This window comes from Eleutherodactylus coqui, chromosome 2 (genome assembly GCF_035609145.1).
Source record: "Eleutherodactylus coqui strain aEleCoq1 chromosome 2, aEleCoq1.hap1, whole genome shotgun sequence".
NCBI classification, from domain to species: Eukaryota; Metazoa; Chordata; class Amphibia; order Anura; family Eleutherodactylidae; genus Eleutherodactylus; species Eleutherodactylus coqui.
In genome coordinates, this window is record NC_089838.1 from 260794928 (window position 1) to 260811230 (window position 16303).

General features: G+C 44.5%; 1 protein-coding gene across 2 annotated transcripts; it reads left to right on the plus strand.

Annotated features, from left to right (window-relative positions):
* Positions 1 to 6539: 6539 nt before the first annotated feature.
* LOC136612485 (oocyte zinc finger protein XlCOF29-like) lies at positions 6540 to 16058 on the plus strand. Of its 2 annotated transcripts, none has more exons than XM_066592878.1 (6): positions 6540 to 6593; positions 10969 to 11297; positions 12066 to 12166; positions 12369 to 12545; positions 12662 to 12737; positions 14484 to 16058. In XM_066592878.1, exons 2-6 carry the CDS (start codon positions 10970 to 10972, stop codon positions 15554 to 15556), a joined length of 1755 nt encoding a protein of 584 aa, XP_066448975.1. In that variant the 5' UTR covers positions 6540 to 6593; position 10969; the 3' UTR covers positions 15557 to 16058. The 2 variants fall into 2 exon arrangements, with proteins under 2 accessions (XP_066448975.1, XP_066448974.1); XM_066592877.1 differs by having other exon boundaries at positions 6572 to 6654.
* The last annotated feature ends 245 nt before the right edge of the window (positions 16059 to 16303 follow it).

Consider the following 16303-nt stretch of genomic DNA (forward strand, 5'->3'; position numbering starts at 1 on the left):
TGCCTGTGTATATTTCAATAAATTCTATAAAACTACAGACATATAAGATGCCACTTCACTTGTTTTGCCAAATATGGTACTACTATAGTTTAAAATTGAACAATGTAACCCATAAGGACATGGCCCAGGTTGGTTGTTACTTTAAAAGGGTTCTGTCATTAGAAAACAAAAATTCTATACTTGCCTATTCCTCCCCACGCAGCCTTCTTACCGGATCTTCTCCCCGCCGATCTTCTGTCTCCTGCAGTCACCTCACCTCCAGCCAGATGATTCTTCGTCCTCCCGCATTCTCCTTCCTGCAGGGCAATGTACGTTATGTCACTAGTGATGTAGTGTTCATAGCCTAGCAGGGAATGCCGAGACTGAATGCACACTGTCTCTCTGCAATAGTATATGAACTAGCAATAGATCATCATTCCTTGCTAGGCTGTGAATGTTAAGTCACTAGTTATGTAACCTACACTGACCTGCCGGAAGAAGAATGCAGAGAATGGACAGATCATAACAAGAAGAGGAGGATCCAGCTGGCTGCAGGGGACAGGAGAAGATCAGCGAGTAGAAGATGTGGTAAGAAGACTGCCTGGGGAGGAATAGGTAAGGATTTTATTTATTCTTAAATGACAAAACCCCATTAAGGATGTAACAATTTCTTTCCATCTCTGCATTTACTTTTATGTCAGTTGTAACAATATGAAGCCTTGTCTTTTGTAGGATGAGTTGTAAATTCTAATGGCACTATTTTGGTTTACATTTAACTTTATTTGATTTTTATAAAGTCTTTCTGGGACTCTTTGAGGGTAGGGAAAACAATTTAGCCATTGTTTTAAACTTTACGCTGTGTACCAGCATAAATAATGTCCCCCCCCCCCCCCCCCAAAATAAAAGGAATTTTAGATTCTTGAAGAATAGGTTCAGATACAGAAGAATCACTCAAAGAATTACATGAACAAGAAGAAGAAGCCCTTTCTGAACTCCCAATCAAGATGATTTGTGATAGCATAGGTTCTGCTATAATGGGGGCGATTAGACACATGCCAGGATATCATCTCAGATGTGTGGGTCCTACCAAGGGTGGCAAGAGGATAATCCCAAGAGTTTGTCTTTTCCCTCAAATGTGTGTTGTTTTTTTTTTTTTTTAATTCAGGGGAAAATTGTGTAGTTCAGCAGTTGCTTCAAGAGGTTGAGGGAAAAGGCAGTTTGGGAGATGTCTCCTTGCACCAGAGAGACTTGTAGGTTTAGTCATGCGTCTTTGCAGTCCCAAAACAAGATCAAGGCTGGAGGCTGGTTATAGATTAGACAATTTTGAGCAAGCGTATCAAAAAAATTCACCATGGCGTCGGTTAGATCAATATTTTTAATTCTTGAAGAGGGAGATCCATATGGAATCAGTGATTTAAAGCATTTGAGGATGTCCTCTACAGCGACTACTTAGAGAATAGTTACGTCACCTGTGCAATACATTGGAAATCCTGAAAACCTGACTAGTTGGAAGGTTGTGAGGACTGATATTTGGAAAACACCGATTCAAAGGAATACCTATCTCTATGTTCCAAGTCTCTAGTCTTAAAGGCAATTCCTCAGGGTAGCATGTGCCTGGGGCAGTTGTCAGACATCTCCTATTTCACATAATTTCCTTTCAGCTTTTGCTCCTCTTCAAAAGTCTTCAGAAAGACTGTCATTGTGACTTTGGCTTTGTTATCAAATCTCCCTACCTGGATGATTGGTTTCCTAGATCCCAAGCTCTAGATCTTCTAAATTGCTGGCATTTGACCATCCAGACTGTTCTAGGTTTCCTTAAAAACAACAAGAAGTCAGAGGACTAGCTCGTAAAATCCCCCTGACCTACATGTCTGATGGAAGCTGCAAAAGGGACTGTGAAAGTACCACTTATAAAGAGTATACTGTAAAAATAGGATACTAACAAATATACTGCAGATATGTGGCAACGCGATAACTAATAGTGAGTGAACATTACACTATGTGTAGAGTGTACGACTGGTTCACCTGTGGATACACTGTAGATACACTGTAGATGCAGAACATGTAGTGAGTGAGAAGTTCACTTTAGGTACAGGACAGATGCGTGAGAACTACAATGTAGATACAGGGTCAACATCTCCATTCCAGCGTCTGGCACCATCATAACCCCCAGAGGGCATGCCCGCTGCCATGGGATCACACTGGACTCTGACCTCTCCTTTACCCCCCCCATATCCAATCTCTGGTCCAAACGCGCCGCCTGCACCTCAGAAATATTGCTAAAATACGTCAGTTCCTAACCACGGACACGCTAAAGACACCTGTGGTCGCCCTTATCCACTCCCGGATTGACTACTGCAACTCGCTACTCATCGGCCTCCCCCGCATTAGAGTCTCTCCACTCCAATCCATATTAAATCCGGCAGCTAGGCACATTTTTCTATCCAGCCGTTACTCAGACGCCTCTGCATTATGCCAGTCACTGCATTGGCTGCCCATCCACTGCAGAACTACATTTAAGCTCCTCTACCTCACTCACAAAGCTCTGCATGGCGCTGCACCAGCATACATCGCCTCCCTCCTGTCAGTACACCACCCAGCCCGCTCACTCGGATAGGCTAACACACTCAGACTAAACACCCCTGTAATACCAACCTCGCATGCTCGCCTACAGGACTTCACCAGAGCAGCACCCATCCTCTGGAATGCTCTACCCCAAGGCATCCGGACAATTCCCGATGCACGAAATTTCAGACGTGCCTTAAAAACGCAGCTCTCAGGGAAGCATACCAAATCTCCTGACCACGTCCCCTGCCCCTCCCTATGGCGCCCCACTCCGTTTGCCTTCTAATAATTGATCTGCACATGAAATTCCCTATTACCTATGTTCCCCATGCCTTGCTCCCCCCCCCACCCTTTACACCTCCTGTACCAACCCATTTGTGTCTAACCCAATGTACCTTACATTGCAATTGTTGTATTGTTTTGCATTTATCCATGCTTGAAAGCGCTGCGGAATAAGTTGGCGCTATACAAATAAACATTATTAGTAGTAGTAGTAGTTGCAGAGCAGAGGATATGAGCAATAATAGCTAGAGGACAATGGGGATAGGTGAGCAAGGCCTCCTATTCAGCAATGAGTTTTAGGATCCCGTTTCCAGCCATCCAAGACGGTTGTTGCCATTTTCTAGCTCTCTCCTACACTTTCTGCACATTTCAGCAGCTGCAGCTACATTTTAATATACCAGATAACTCCTACTTCTCAGGTATTTCGAGCTAGGACATACTGTTAGAGCCCAGATCGAAGCCCTGGCCAAATGTGTAACCTTGTGAAGCCACTTTCTAGTATTTTAGTCATTTACCCTCCTATAAGGGAAAAGGACCTCCATAAATGGATGATGAATATCCCAGATCTGGACTCTGATGAAGATGGGGATACCCTGCCTGACTTTGGCTCCCTACTACTCAGTGTTGGGGATAAATTGATTCAAGTTAAATTCCTACACAGAATGTACTACATCCCATCTTGCTTACGTGCTATGGGTCAGGATGCACAACTTATATTGGCACGGTTCTGCACTTGTTCTGGGACTGTAACATCTTGCAGGACTATTGGCAAGTTCTTGAATTCATGGAGTATCATTAAGGCTGGGTTCACACGGGACTGATTTGCTGCGGAATTTCCGGGCGAACCCTGCGCATGGAAAGTCCACTGCATTTACCGTAGCGGCAAAGTGCTCAAAAGTTTGAAAATCTCTTCCACATGCTGTGGAAATAACCCGCACTACTACACCTTCCATAAGGTAAGATGACATTATGCCTTCAGGCGATATCCTTCCCTGCCTGTAGAGGAGTGCCCTGCTAATAATTAACCCTCTGACAAGATCTCTTCTTCTACAATTGGCTGCCCTGCTATCGGCAACTGTTTCCCCTTTACTGTGGATGTCAATGTTATGAGGACACTATGGCTAATGCCTCCTTCACATAATAGTGTCCAAGGCTGTGTTCCAGCCTGAAGAATTTATCACTTGGATCTGGTGTTGGATGAATGGTGGTCAAAACATTGTGACCCGCCACCCCATACACTTGTCGACGGTGTCTCCATACACTTTTTGAGTGCTCTCCTTAAAGAGAGACAACACCCCTCTTGGCCCAGATCCGCAGCTAAATATCTGCATAGTCGCGGCAGAAATTAGTAGCTCCGTTAGGGATTTCTGCTGCAGTCTTTATGGTGAGTTCACACGCAGTAAGGCTCCCTGCACACCGGCAAGTACGGTACTGCACTCACCAGCACACGATTGTTGCCGGGGATGTGAGGCATTTTTGTAACAAAACAGCCTTGCACCACTTCGGGGAAGTAGTGATCCTCCACAGCAGCTGTCAGCCCGTGGTGGAGGATCACTGTGTTTCTCCCATTGTTTTCAATGGGGAAACCCTCACATCACATCGTGTGCACCTAGCAATTGGCGCGATGCTGCCGCCGGCCCCATTTAAAACAATGGGAGCTGCGATGTGAGAGCATGCCTAAAAATAGGGCAAAAATGCTGGAAAACATCACTCCTGTAGATGACCCTATTCAAAAGAATTTGTACAAGATTTCTTTTGAGTGGGGTCATGCACATGAACAACGTTTTCCTGCAAGACACCGCAATCCAGAAAACAAATTGCGCCGTGTTCTATCTTCCTACGTGCTCCCACATCGCAGCGCCCATTGTTTTCAAGGGGGCCGGCGGCAGCATCGTGAGGTCTTCCAACTCCACGATCCTCCTGCCACAGGGGGAGAATTACTTCTTCCACGAAGTGATGTGAGGCTGTTTTGACATAAAAACGCCTTGCAACCTCGGGGAATTCAGATGGTCAGAGGCGTGATTCACGGCCCCATGTCACGCTTGCCAGGGTGAAGTTAGCTTTAGTCTGGGATGTGTGATCGTGCCCTCAGGCCATGTTCACATGGAGCCAGTTTCCAAACATAAAAGGTGCAGCATTTACAGTAGCAGCAACATGGATGAGATTTTCAAAATCTTGTCCTCATGCTGCGGGAAAAATCCACACTAAGGGTAGTTTAAAATCGTGTGAGATTTGCGCGTTTTGAGGCGCACAAATATGAACCCCATTGATTTGAATGGGGTTATACACATGAGCGATGTTTTCCTGCATGGCTTCGCGATGCTGTGGGAAACAACCTCACCATGTTCTATCCTGTGATATCGCCCATTGTTTTCAATGAGGCTGGCGGGGGAACAGGAGAACTCCAGGATCCTCTTCCACGGCTGTGACAGTCGTGGCGGGATTCCCTTTCATGCCCAGAGGGCGAATCCCTTCAGCTGTGGCAGGAGGAATCCATTCATGCCTGGCGGGGGAATCCTTCATCCCCATCCTGTAGCGATGCAGGGCTGTTTTCACATGAAAATGCCTCGCATCCATGGAGATTTCACATGGTGGAAAGTGGGATATCAAGCTGTGATTTTCGGCCTGATGTCCCCATCGGCCGTGTGAAACTTGCCTAAATCATTTTGGAAACTGATGGTGCGAAACTTAAATCTGTGTCTATTTTAGCAGGGACTTTTATGCAGAACACTTGTGGATTTCTGCCAGAAGGCCCCTTCTCATGAGCATAAGCGTATTTGTGTACGTTTTTGCACTATTTTAGTAAACGTTGTGTATTTGCATTCCCAACTGCTTTCTTTGCTGCACTTCCAAAAAACCATGCCCTGGTGCTCCAACTCTTTAATGAGCTCCAGATGTGTTCTTGTGTTCTTTTACCGGGCAAATGTGCGGGAAAATAGAACATGCTGGATTATGTTTTTCCCGATTTAATTGCGCACGCAAAATACGCGCTTGTGAACGAACCCATTAAAATCAATGGATTTCATTTCCTGCGTATTGCCCATAGAGGCTGAAATCTGCACCCAAATCTACAAGAAATCCACAGCAGCAGCCACAGATTTGGAGATCAAAAAATCTGCAGCAATCGCCACTGATTTTAGTTTTTTTTTCCACTAATGCAAATGTTGCAGATTTTCCTGGTGGTAAACCCATCTGAACATCAGGGAATCCAGCGTGAATGTTCACAATATACAAGTGCGTTCACACACTGCGAAGTGCAAGCCAGAAGACTGCAGTAATGTACAGTATAATGGAAGTGAATGGGGATCTAACCAACCAGCGCACCGCAAGAGCGTCATGAATACACTGCGGTCATGTGAGACGCCGCGGGATGCGCTATTTGTTCAGGAAATGCACTGTTTTCACCACAAAATTTATTTATTGTATAGAACGTGAAAATTTGCACCAAAAGGTCTTGTGACCATGCTTATACAGTCCTGTGCCCAAATAACCACTGCACTGCCCCCTAGTGCCCGTTTTCTGTATTATGTCTCCATCAGCACCCTCCATGAATAAGGCATCGATTTTTTTTGCCCTTCTGCCGTGAATACAAGAACTGCGCACAGAATTCTAAGCTCGGATGAGGAACCTAAAACCAGAAAAGTCATCTGGAACGCACAGGCTGCTGTCTACCGGAAGTACGGCCCGGGAAAGGTCAACCGCTTTGGAACGCAAAACCGGAAGTGCAATGGAATACAAAGAAGACAACGTCCGGTTTGCGGAGAGGCGTGAGTAAGGGGGTGCCCGGGATCTATTTGTGATCGCTGCCTGTAAATCTCCATTGTACAGGTGAGGGCTGCGGGCAGACACCCATATAGAGCTGTATATGCCTGTGTACATAAACAATGGGAAGTCGGAACTGCGCAGGGCATGCTGGGAGTTGTAGTCCGCCCGTGCCCTGGACTGTTCTGACTCTCTACTTAGCCTTGGATTTAAAGGGACCCTATCATCGAGAATGAAAGGTCCCCGAATATGAGCTCTAATAGGGCTTCTGTATGGTGTTAGTAGGGCTCTTGTTTGTATCTGCCTAGATTTACTGTTCTGTCTTGTTTTGTGTATAGTTTGTATTTAGATCAATTCTTCTGTACTGCCTGATCAAGATAAGCAGCTGTCACACCGATTGTAGCAAACAACTGAATGAGGGCCGGTGATGTTACTGACCCTGTTGTAAAGTATGTGCACCCCTGTAACGCAGGTACCTCACCCCTGCAAGGCATCAATCAGGAAGCCACATAATAACCAGTGCAGGGTGGATGTCATTATGGCATTCGTTATGTGCCCGCTGTACCCGGGTGCTGACTGCTCTGGGAGATGGAGATGCCGCCCCAGTTTATACAGCTAGCGCGTTAACTCCCTAAGGACCCGAGTGTTTCAGACCCTTTTTACTGATTGTACGCGTGTGGGGGTTTTATGGCCCTATTTTCTTTTTCTTGGACTGCCAGAATTTTTGTTGCTTTGTTTTTGTTTTTTTGGGGGTGGGGGACATATAAGGCTATTTTTTAATACTTTTTTTTCTGTTCTTTTTTAAATTATTATCTATTAGGCATAATTTGTACAAAAAGTTTTAAAAAATTAAATTTATAGTTTGTTTTTTAAATGTATTTACACTAAAATAAAACCCAGGACCGGGTTCCTCATTTTGTTTCGGACGTCTTTAATATATGATTTTAGGGTGGACATAACAAAATTTAGATTGGCGTGGGCAGTGGGGGTTTTTTTTTTCCTTTAATATATTTGCAGTTTATGTTCCCTTTTATTGTAACTTTTAACATTATCTGTCCCATGATGTCATATAGGACCTCTAGGGGACATTCACAATGTTATTTATTTTTTTCTTTTTAATTTGCGTTTTCCCCTTTAAGTGGGGCATCTATTGGAGCCCAAGTTACGGGCAGACATCCCCCTTTAGTGACATTAGTCACTGTGAGAGCTGGGGTCTGCCGAGACCTTACAGCTCTGCCATGTTGCTGATGACCGGGTCCAGTAGAGGAAACGGCAGTGCCGCCTCCTGCATTCTATATATTGCACTCTTTGAACACTATGTAGCCTGTAAAGGAGATGGCAGATATGGTTAAAAACCGCATCTGTCTTCTCCTCCGGGTCCTCGGCTATTTCTGACAGCTGAACACCCAACCTGCTGCTGCTAGATTGCAGGAGCTTAAATCCCACACTGTATTTTTACTATGGTGTGGGATTGAAATCCTGGACCAAGCGTGACCAGACTAGTCTATAGTAGCTTATATCGCCAATGTCTTGTGTTATTCCCCGCGTACAACCTGAGCTCTAGAGCGGAGCTGTAGCATATTGCACTCCGGCGCAGGTATTCATTTACTAGGACGCTGGTAATATGGAAGGAGGTCACACAGGATAAAACTTGCACAATGCGGTCACATTACACATCGGGAAGGTCCAGCGGGATTCCATGTGGCTGCGGGTTTGGGCCTTTCCGGGCTTGCATTGTTGAGGTCCATGATGTACATCGACAAAGCCAAGAGAAGGTGGCAGCACTTCAGTCTACCGCATGTCGCCCTCCACTCTTTAGATTAGAGCGTCTTAAATATGAGCTGGACCGGTGGGTGCCATCATGACGGTTCTGACCGCGGGGATGAGAAGATAAGAATCTTTATATGGCACCAACATGTTCTGCAGCACAAGTCAGAGGGAGCATAGACAAAATAAGGCATAGCAGGGCCCATTTACACGTAACGATTATCGCTCAAAATTCGTTCAAACGACCGAAAATGAGCGATAATCGTTACATGTAAATGCGGGCATCGTGCATTTTTTGTTTGAACAATGATTTTAACGTGAACTTCAAATCTGTTGTTCAACTAGTGAGAGATAAAGTGTCTCTGAATAGACCCGCACACTGTTATCTCCACGGGAGTCGGCAGATTACATTGTAAAGAGAACAATGCAGCCATCTGCACAGCTGGGGTTGGGATTAATCACACACTGGGATCTACAAACAGCTCCTGGAGGTCCTTTTACATTCAAATGAAGATGATAAAGTGCTAATGCCCAATAACACTTTATGGAAATAGATTACAAAATCTTTCAGTTCTTTGAAAGATTATCTTTGCCTGTAAATGAGCCTATAGAGTATTAACCCAGTAGACAATGAACTATAAGGGGCAAGGGTCCTGCTCATAAAAGCTTACAGTCTATGAGGAAATAGGGGTGACACAAGGGGTACAAGTGCTTGTTCTGTACTATGGTCCATCCGTCTTTTATACAAATAGGGCAGTATACATAAAGCTGTATACTGTGGAATGTAAAAGAGGGCTAAACAGAGAAGAGTTAGACTAGGTAATGTGATAGGTCTGTTTAAGAGATGGGTGGAGGCTTCGGTATAGTGACTGGTACAGGGTGGAGGCATCAGTGTAGTGACTGGTACAGGGTAGAGGCATCAGTGTAGTGACTGGTACAGCATGGAGGCATCAGTGTAGTGACTGGCACAGGGAGGAGGCATCGGTGTAGTGACTGGTACAGGGAGGAGGTATCGGTGTAGTGACTGGTACAGGGAGGAGGCATCGGTGTAGTGACTGGTACAGGGAGGAGGCATCGGTGTAGTGGCTGGTACAGAGTAGAGGCATTGGTGTAGTGACTGGTACAGAGTAGAGGCATCGGTGTAGTGACTGGTACAGGGGGTGAGGCATTGGTGTAGTGACTGGTACAGAGTAGAGGCATCGGTGCAGTGCGGATCAGGGCAACAATAAGCGTTTTTGTTGTGGTACCCATAGATGCAAATGAACATGTGACAGCTAGGTTTTCCTAATGAATGGACATGAGCTCTTAACATGAGATGCTTCAAGAGATGAGCGAGCATACTCGATAAGGCAAACTACTCGATTGCGTAGTTCCTTATTCGAGTACCTGCCCGCTCGTTTCTAAAGATTCGGCTGCCCCGGCGCGGGTGACAGGTGAGTTGCGGCGGTAAGCGGGGGGGGGGGGGGGGGGGGGAGAGGGAGAGAGAGATCTCCCCTCCGTTCCTCCCCGCTCTCCCCCGCCACTCCCTGCCCCCTGCCGGCACCCGAATCTTTGGAGACGAGCGGGCAGGTACTCAATCGAGTAATTTGCATTATCGAGTATGCTCACTCATCTCTAGATGCTTCCAAATGAGTTCTAAGGATGGGAAGTATTTTTTGCCACCTCCACTTAGTACCTGAAGTGTCAGTTTAATTTTGATGGAGTTTCCTTAATCCTTTAGATTCCCCAAACTTTACAGACTATTTTATAGTATTGTAACCTATGATTCAAGAGTAGCTATAGAGACATGTAAAAAAAAGCGCTTTACACCTCTGAGGCCGTTTTCAGCTGCTGGAAGGAGCCGAATAGCAGTGAAAACAGCCAAAGGGCCCAGCACTCAGGTGAGTGCTGCAGCTCCCTCATTCTAGGGAGGGTCTAAGCAGTGGGACCCTGACTGATCAATATTTTTAACATGTCTCTATGACATGTTAAAAGTTAATTGCAAGTGCAGTTACTCTTTAAAGGCCATAATAACTCACACAACCAACTTTGAATGGTTCCTGGGTTGTCTTTAAGTTTGATGCAGCCCAATAATTTAGGGTGAAGCCATGACCAAACCATACCCACCGAGAGGTCATCGGTCACTTTTGGTCAATGGGGTTGCAGCTGCATGTGGCACCAGACTGTGTGGGTTTACACTTACTGCCCAACAATTAGTGCTGCCACCTGAGTAAAATGGGTTACAACATTATGACCACCCAAATCAGTTATCCCTTATCTACAGTATAGGAGATACTTTACTGATCGATGAACGTCCAACTGCTGGGACCCCCACTGATTTCGAGAGCAGCTGTCAGGACGGTTCACATGCTCAGCTTTCTTCAGCGGGTCAATTAAAATTAATGGAGTGGCGGTGCACTTGTGTCATGTATAAAGACCCACTCATGGACACTCTGGACAACCCTTTAATAGACTTCGGTGCAACTGTGACAGTGTAGCTGTATTTATGAGGCAAATCTGTGAGAAGTTTTTGGGTGTTCAGTCAGAAGGTAAAAAGTCCAGTATATTTCCATGCAGTTGTACTCGCTCTGTATATACACTAATCGGTGCTTACCTTTTTTTCTACTCTTGTAGGATGCCATCCTGTATTGTCAAAGGATGTTCCTTCAGCTGGAAGAAGAAGGATCCCACCATCACCATCCATGCCTTCCCAAGAAGCAAAGAGATGATCAAGGCATGGCTGACACAGACCGGTCAAGATTTCGGAGACATTGATGCTTTTACTGATAAAGTATTCGAAGGGAAGAAGACGGACGCATTTCGCATATGTTCTCAGCATTTTACTCCAGATTCCTATACTAACGAGGGAATGAGGAGGAGTCTGAAGAAGGATGCTCTCCCAACAATATTTAACTGTACCGTACAGGCGACCACTACTGTAAAGAAAATACAGAAGAAAAAAGGTTGGATCTTCTGTTGGAAACTTTGTTTTACTACTGAATTCTTTGCTGCTTGTCATTTGGCCAATGTGATTGATTGTGTTGGAGAGCAGTTGGATGGCGGTTCTAAGGCCAGTGGCAGATGAGTGTATTCCGGCGGCATTTATACGCCCGTAATATGGGTGAGTGTCCTGGCCTGACTGCGGGTCTACTGGCCTGACTGCGGGTCTACTGACCTCAACGCTGAGCATGATAGGAGTTTATGATGCCCTGAGTTCGGGTCAGGCCGGGATACTCAACTGTATTATGGATGGATAAATGCCACCGGTACACACTCGTCTGTCCCCGGCCTTTGGCTGCTTTTACATAGGCAGATTCTCTGGCTGTGCTAACGAGCACTGACTGACCAGGAGCATGTTGGCTTTCTACACAAGTAGATGATCTGCCCTATGGAGATGAATAGTCGTTAATATGATCCTTCAACCCCTTGTAATTGACTAATCATGACTCCCTGTTCACATGGAGAGATCAGCAGCTGACTAACGAGCATTTTTATGCTTGCCTAAATGAGCATATCAGATGATGCATGAGTGTTTGCCCGTTCGTTGGCTGATCGTAGTCTTTTTGACATGACACAGTGATTGGGCAAAAGAACATTCAGGTAAACATTCTTGCCCTGTTATCGGACGGTGCAAAAGACCTTTTGGGGGGACTGAACGTGAGAATTTGTTGGTCGTTGTCTTATAAGGTCATCATACTGAGTGTGAACTAATCCTGCCATTTATTATGTAGAACGTCCTCCTCGTCCCAAGAGTGCAAAAAAGATCAGAAGTCGAATGACTCAAAGGATATTAAATATCACCCTGGAGATCATCTACCTGTTGACCGGAGAGGTAAGGGGATTTTGGGAATAATGCCACATGATCATCCTCTTCTCTTCACCTCTAATGATAAAACAAGGGGCTCCTTTTTTCAGTATTAAGCGGGCACACTTGTAATGTACAACACACAGTATTAAGAGGACTGGCCCAATTCAGGTGCAAGATGTTGGTTGGCCTTCCTAGTTTGAGTAATATTATTTGCTATCCCCGTTAGGATTACACTGTTGTAAAGTCTCGTAAGCGCGCTAAAATGAGGGAATTGGGAGAATTGGATGTCCCCCAAACTCCATCGACAGTGGCACCACCCCCTCCCTCTCACAGCAATGAGGAAAACAATGATCGGCGGATTCTAGAACTCGCCTATAAGATCATTCAGCTCCTGAACGGAGAGGTGAGTTATGATGAGAATGCTGAAGCCTTATACGTTAGCACAAAAGGCAATATCTGACTTATGACTATATCATAGGGTTAGGTTCTGGTAACAATATACCATTCTTGTTTTTCCAGGAGGGCGACTATTTGGAAGGACATCATGACTTTTATGCAGACATGTTGAATAATGAGCAGTCATTCAGATCACATGGTAAGAATGGTCATATGTATCTGCAGACCAGCTGAAAGCTTTAGCCATTATATTCTATGAGTTCCTATCTATTCTTATATGTTTTTTCTAGGTTTCACTCATTGGCTATCTAGAGCCAAGCAATGTTGTTCATAAATTGGACACTTAACTAATTTTATTTGCTGAATGTAACCTATAAATCAACTCTGCAGGACTGTATTATTTAGTCCAGCCGAGCATGCATGTGTATTGGGGTGGTGGGGGATCGAAAGGAATAGTTGTCGGTAGCAGCTATTGAAAAAGTTTGGGCACCTTTAGACCTGTGAACTTGGGAATGGTGGTCTAAAGAAGTGAATGTCCCAAAGAGGACAAGCCACCAAAGTCTCTAGGGTCGTGAGAAATAATCTGTAATAACATCATAGAATTTTACCTTTTCAATAAAAATAAAAGTGATTCTAATATTGCAACGTTAACTGAGAAGTAATATACACCTTTTAAAATGACCTTGACTTTATGTACATGTAAACATCAGTCTAAGTGAGACTTAAGGACTAGAGATGCGCGAGTATACTCGCTAAGGCACATTACTCGAGTGAGTAGTGACTTAGCCGAGTATCTCCCCGCTCGTCTCTAAAGATTCGGGGGCCGGAGCGGGTGACAGGTGAGTTGCGGCGGGGAGAGAGAGATCTCCCCTTTATTCCTCCCCGCTCTCCGCCGACGCTCCCCGCCCCCCCTGCCCCCAAATCTTTAGAGACGAACGGGGAGATACTCGGCTAAGGCACTACTCGCTCGAGTAATGTGCCTTAGCGAGTATACTCGCTCATCTCTATTAAGGACCCTACGTTGAAATTTATGAATGCAGCAGATCTAGAGCCTCGACATATGGTCGTGCGTCAGACTTTCGAAGATGCCAGCGTCATAACGTTTTTGTTCCTTTTAAAGGATTTGTCCAGGATTAAAAGGAATCCTAATTTTCAGTAGTTGCTCTACTCTTGTCCATGAAAATATGTGGATGATGGCAATCTCCTAAGACTGGAAAAGTGTGGTGTAGTGTCCAAGGGTCCGATTGTCTTGAACCCAAACAATTAAGAAATATAGAGATTGCATAGCACAGACTTGGAGGAATTTGCCAAATTCTTAGGGATTTATTGAAGATGTACACTGATTTAGGCAGGCAACGTTTTGGGCTCCTGTGATGACCTTTCCTATCTGGCTTGAGAAAGGGACACCAGCCCGAAACGTTGCCTGCTTAATCGATGTACATCTAGACCAGTGTTTCCCAAACTCCAGGCCACATATACCCCCACAGGTCGTGTTTTCAGGATATCCTATAGTAAGAACACCTGTGGCAATGTCTGAGGCGCCGACAATAATTACATCACCTGTGCAATACTGAGGAAATCCTGAAATCATGACCTGTGCGGGTTTATGAGGACTGGAGTTGGTGAACACTGGTCTAAAGTCTTCAATAAACTCCTAAGAATTCTGCAAATTCCTCCAAGTGTGTGCTGTCTAACCTCGACATTTTAATTCTTGTCTATGGGCTTATCTTATTGTCGATCATCCCTTTGAAATAATTGAGGCTAAGCTGCAATACCAAGCACATCCATGGAGAAGAGTGGTGCTGTTTCTGGGTTTAAAAAAAAAAAAAAAACAGACCCATTTTTCTAACCCCGGATAAACCCATTAAATAACAGTTTTGTAGTAACTTCCAAAAAAGAAAACCTATCACAAACTTCATGGTTATAATTATTTTCCTTCCCACAGATTTATCTGAGCATGGCCTTGTTTTATATACGTCTGACAACAAGGAGGAATCCATGCTTTATGAGGAAGGAACTTTCATGAATGCCTCCATTTATACTCCCGGTGGCCATCATCCATACCTATCTGCACATGATAAAGACGAATCGATCTCCCAAGAAGAAGAAGGTGAACTCATAGACACTGATATTACATGTACTCTGGTTAAAGAGGAGCCCCAATCATGTGATGAGGATAATTTCACAGACACTGATGGTTGGGTACTCGCCGATCATACGCAAGAAGATTCATCGTCTGTTCAGGAGGAAAATGACTTGTACGACAAAGGCAAAAAATCAGGCAAGGGTCGTAAACAGCAAGATTCATCTACTAATGTTGAGGAGCATATAGTCCAAAAACGGTCTACTCCTACTGCGAATGCGTCCCTCTCCTGTAAAGATGGAAATCTACGTACTGAATCTAGTAGTACTGGGGATTCTGAAAAGCGTGGTATGCAAAGCAAAAAGGCTCATGCAAAGGAAAAAGTTCAAAATCCTGAAGACGAGTTGGAGTACACCATTGTTCACATTAAAGATAACTCAAGCTCCGAAGGAGACAATTCTTCCCCTGAAGAGTTCCAACACGATGATATGGACATGCAAGAAGACGATATCGCTTCAGTAAATGTCACCCAGCGAGTCGGGACCATAAATAACTTGAACTGTTCTTTTGAGGATTCAATGAAGACCTATCAATGTGTCGGATGTCAGAAACACTTTACCACCAAGACAGATCTTCAGACACATCAGACAATCCATAAAACGTTCCAAAAGAGCATGTGCCCCGAATGTGGAAAAACCTTTCTATGCACTTCAGCTCTGATCACACACCGACAGAGTCACACGGGAGAGAAGCCTTTCTCATGTACTATTTGTGGCAAACCATTTGGACAGCTGTCGCAGCTTAAGACGCACGAGCGAATACATACAGATGAGAGGCCCTTCACGTGTTTGGTCTGCGGCAAATGCTTTAGATGCAGGTCCCACCTGATATCACATGCGAGAATTCACAAGGAAGACACCGTATCTGCAATCTAAAATGTTGACGTGTTTTTTTTTACCCCCTTGATGTCCTTTTAGACTTCGAAGAATAACTCTACCTGCTATTTAAAAGGTAGACTTCACAATGTAGACCATGGAGTGATTGAGGTCCGGCCAGTGTTGGTCTACCATTCATCAATAATGGTAGACAATAACATCCAGGGTGGTTGTTACTTCCCATCCTCCATACGACACAGAGAGAAGATTTTAAAGTTACCCACCCAGGCTGTTAAAGAGTAGCTCCAACCTATACCGAAAATTCAGTTTTTCACCGCCTCTCATCAGACTTCCTTGAGGTCCAGATTTTGTGTGTGGCGGTGGCTAAGATGCTTTCCATTGCCTTAACCCTTTCCAATCCATTCCCCCCCCACCCCCGCTCTTATTTATTTTAGGTGGGAAAGTATGTTGTGCATTACTCAACAGAAACACATAAAAATGAACTATTGTAATCATTTTATTAGCAATTTTATGAAAATTAAATGTGAACTTGGGTGTTTCACATCGGGAAGATCATTTGTAATTATTCTGTAAATATATGTATACTGATATTACATACAATTATATTAGAAGACTCTATTCATTTCTAATATCTTGTCTATCTCTGTAATACAGTGCCACATAGAGGCATTCTATAACTGCATACAATGTGCATAGCATATGTTTCTAACACTATGCAGAAGAGAGCTGCAATGTCGGAGCTCTCTTTTGCATAGTGTAGTATACTATGAGCTATGCAGGGAAATC

Bases quoted from the DNA above. Each gene is read 5' to 3' on its own strand.
- LOC136612485 (XM_066592878.1), top strand. From the start codon at position 10,970: ATGCCATCCTGTATTGTCAAAGGATGTTCCTTCAGCTGGAAGAAGAAG. The intron at 12,167-12,368 runs GTAAGGGGATTT...TATCCCCGTTAG, and splicing joins TCTACCTGTTGACCGGAGAG to GATTACACTGTTGTAAAGTC. The intron at 12,738-14,483 runs GTAAGAATGGTC...TCCTTCCCACAG, and splicing joins GCAGTCATTCAGATCACATG to ATTTATCTGAGCATGGCCTT.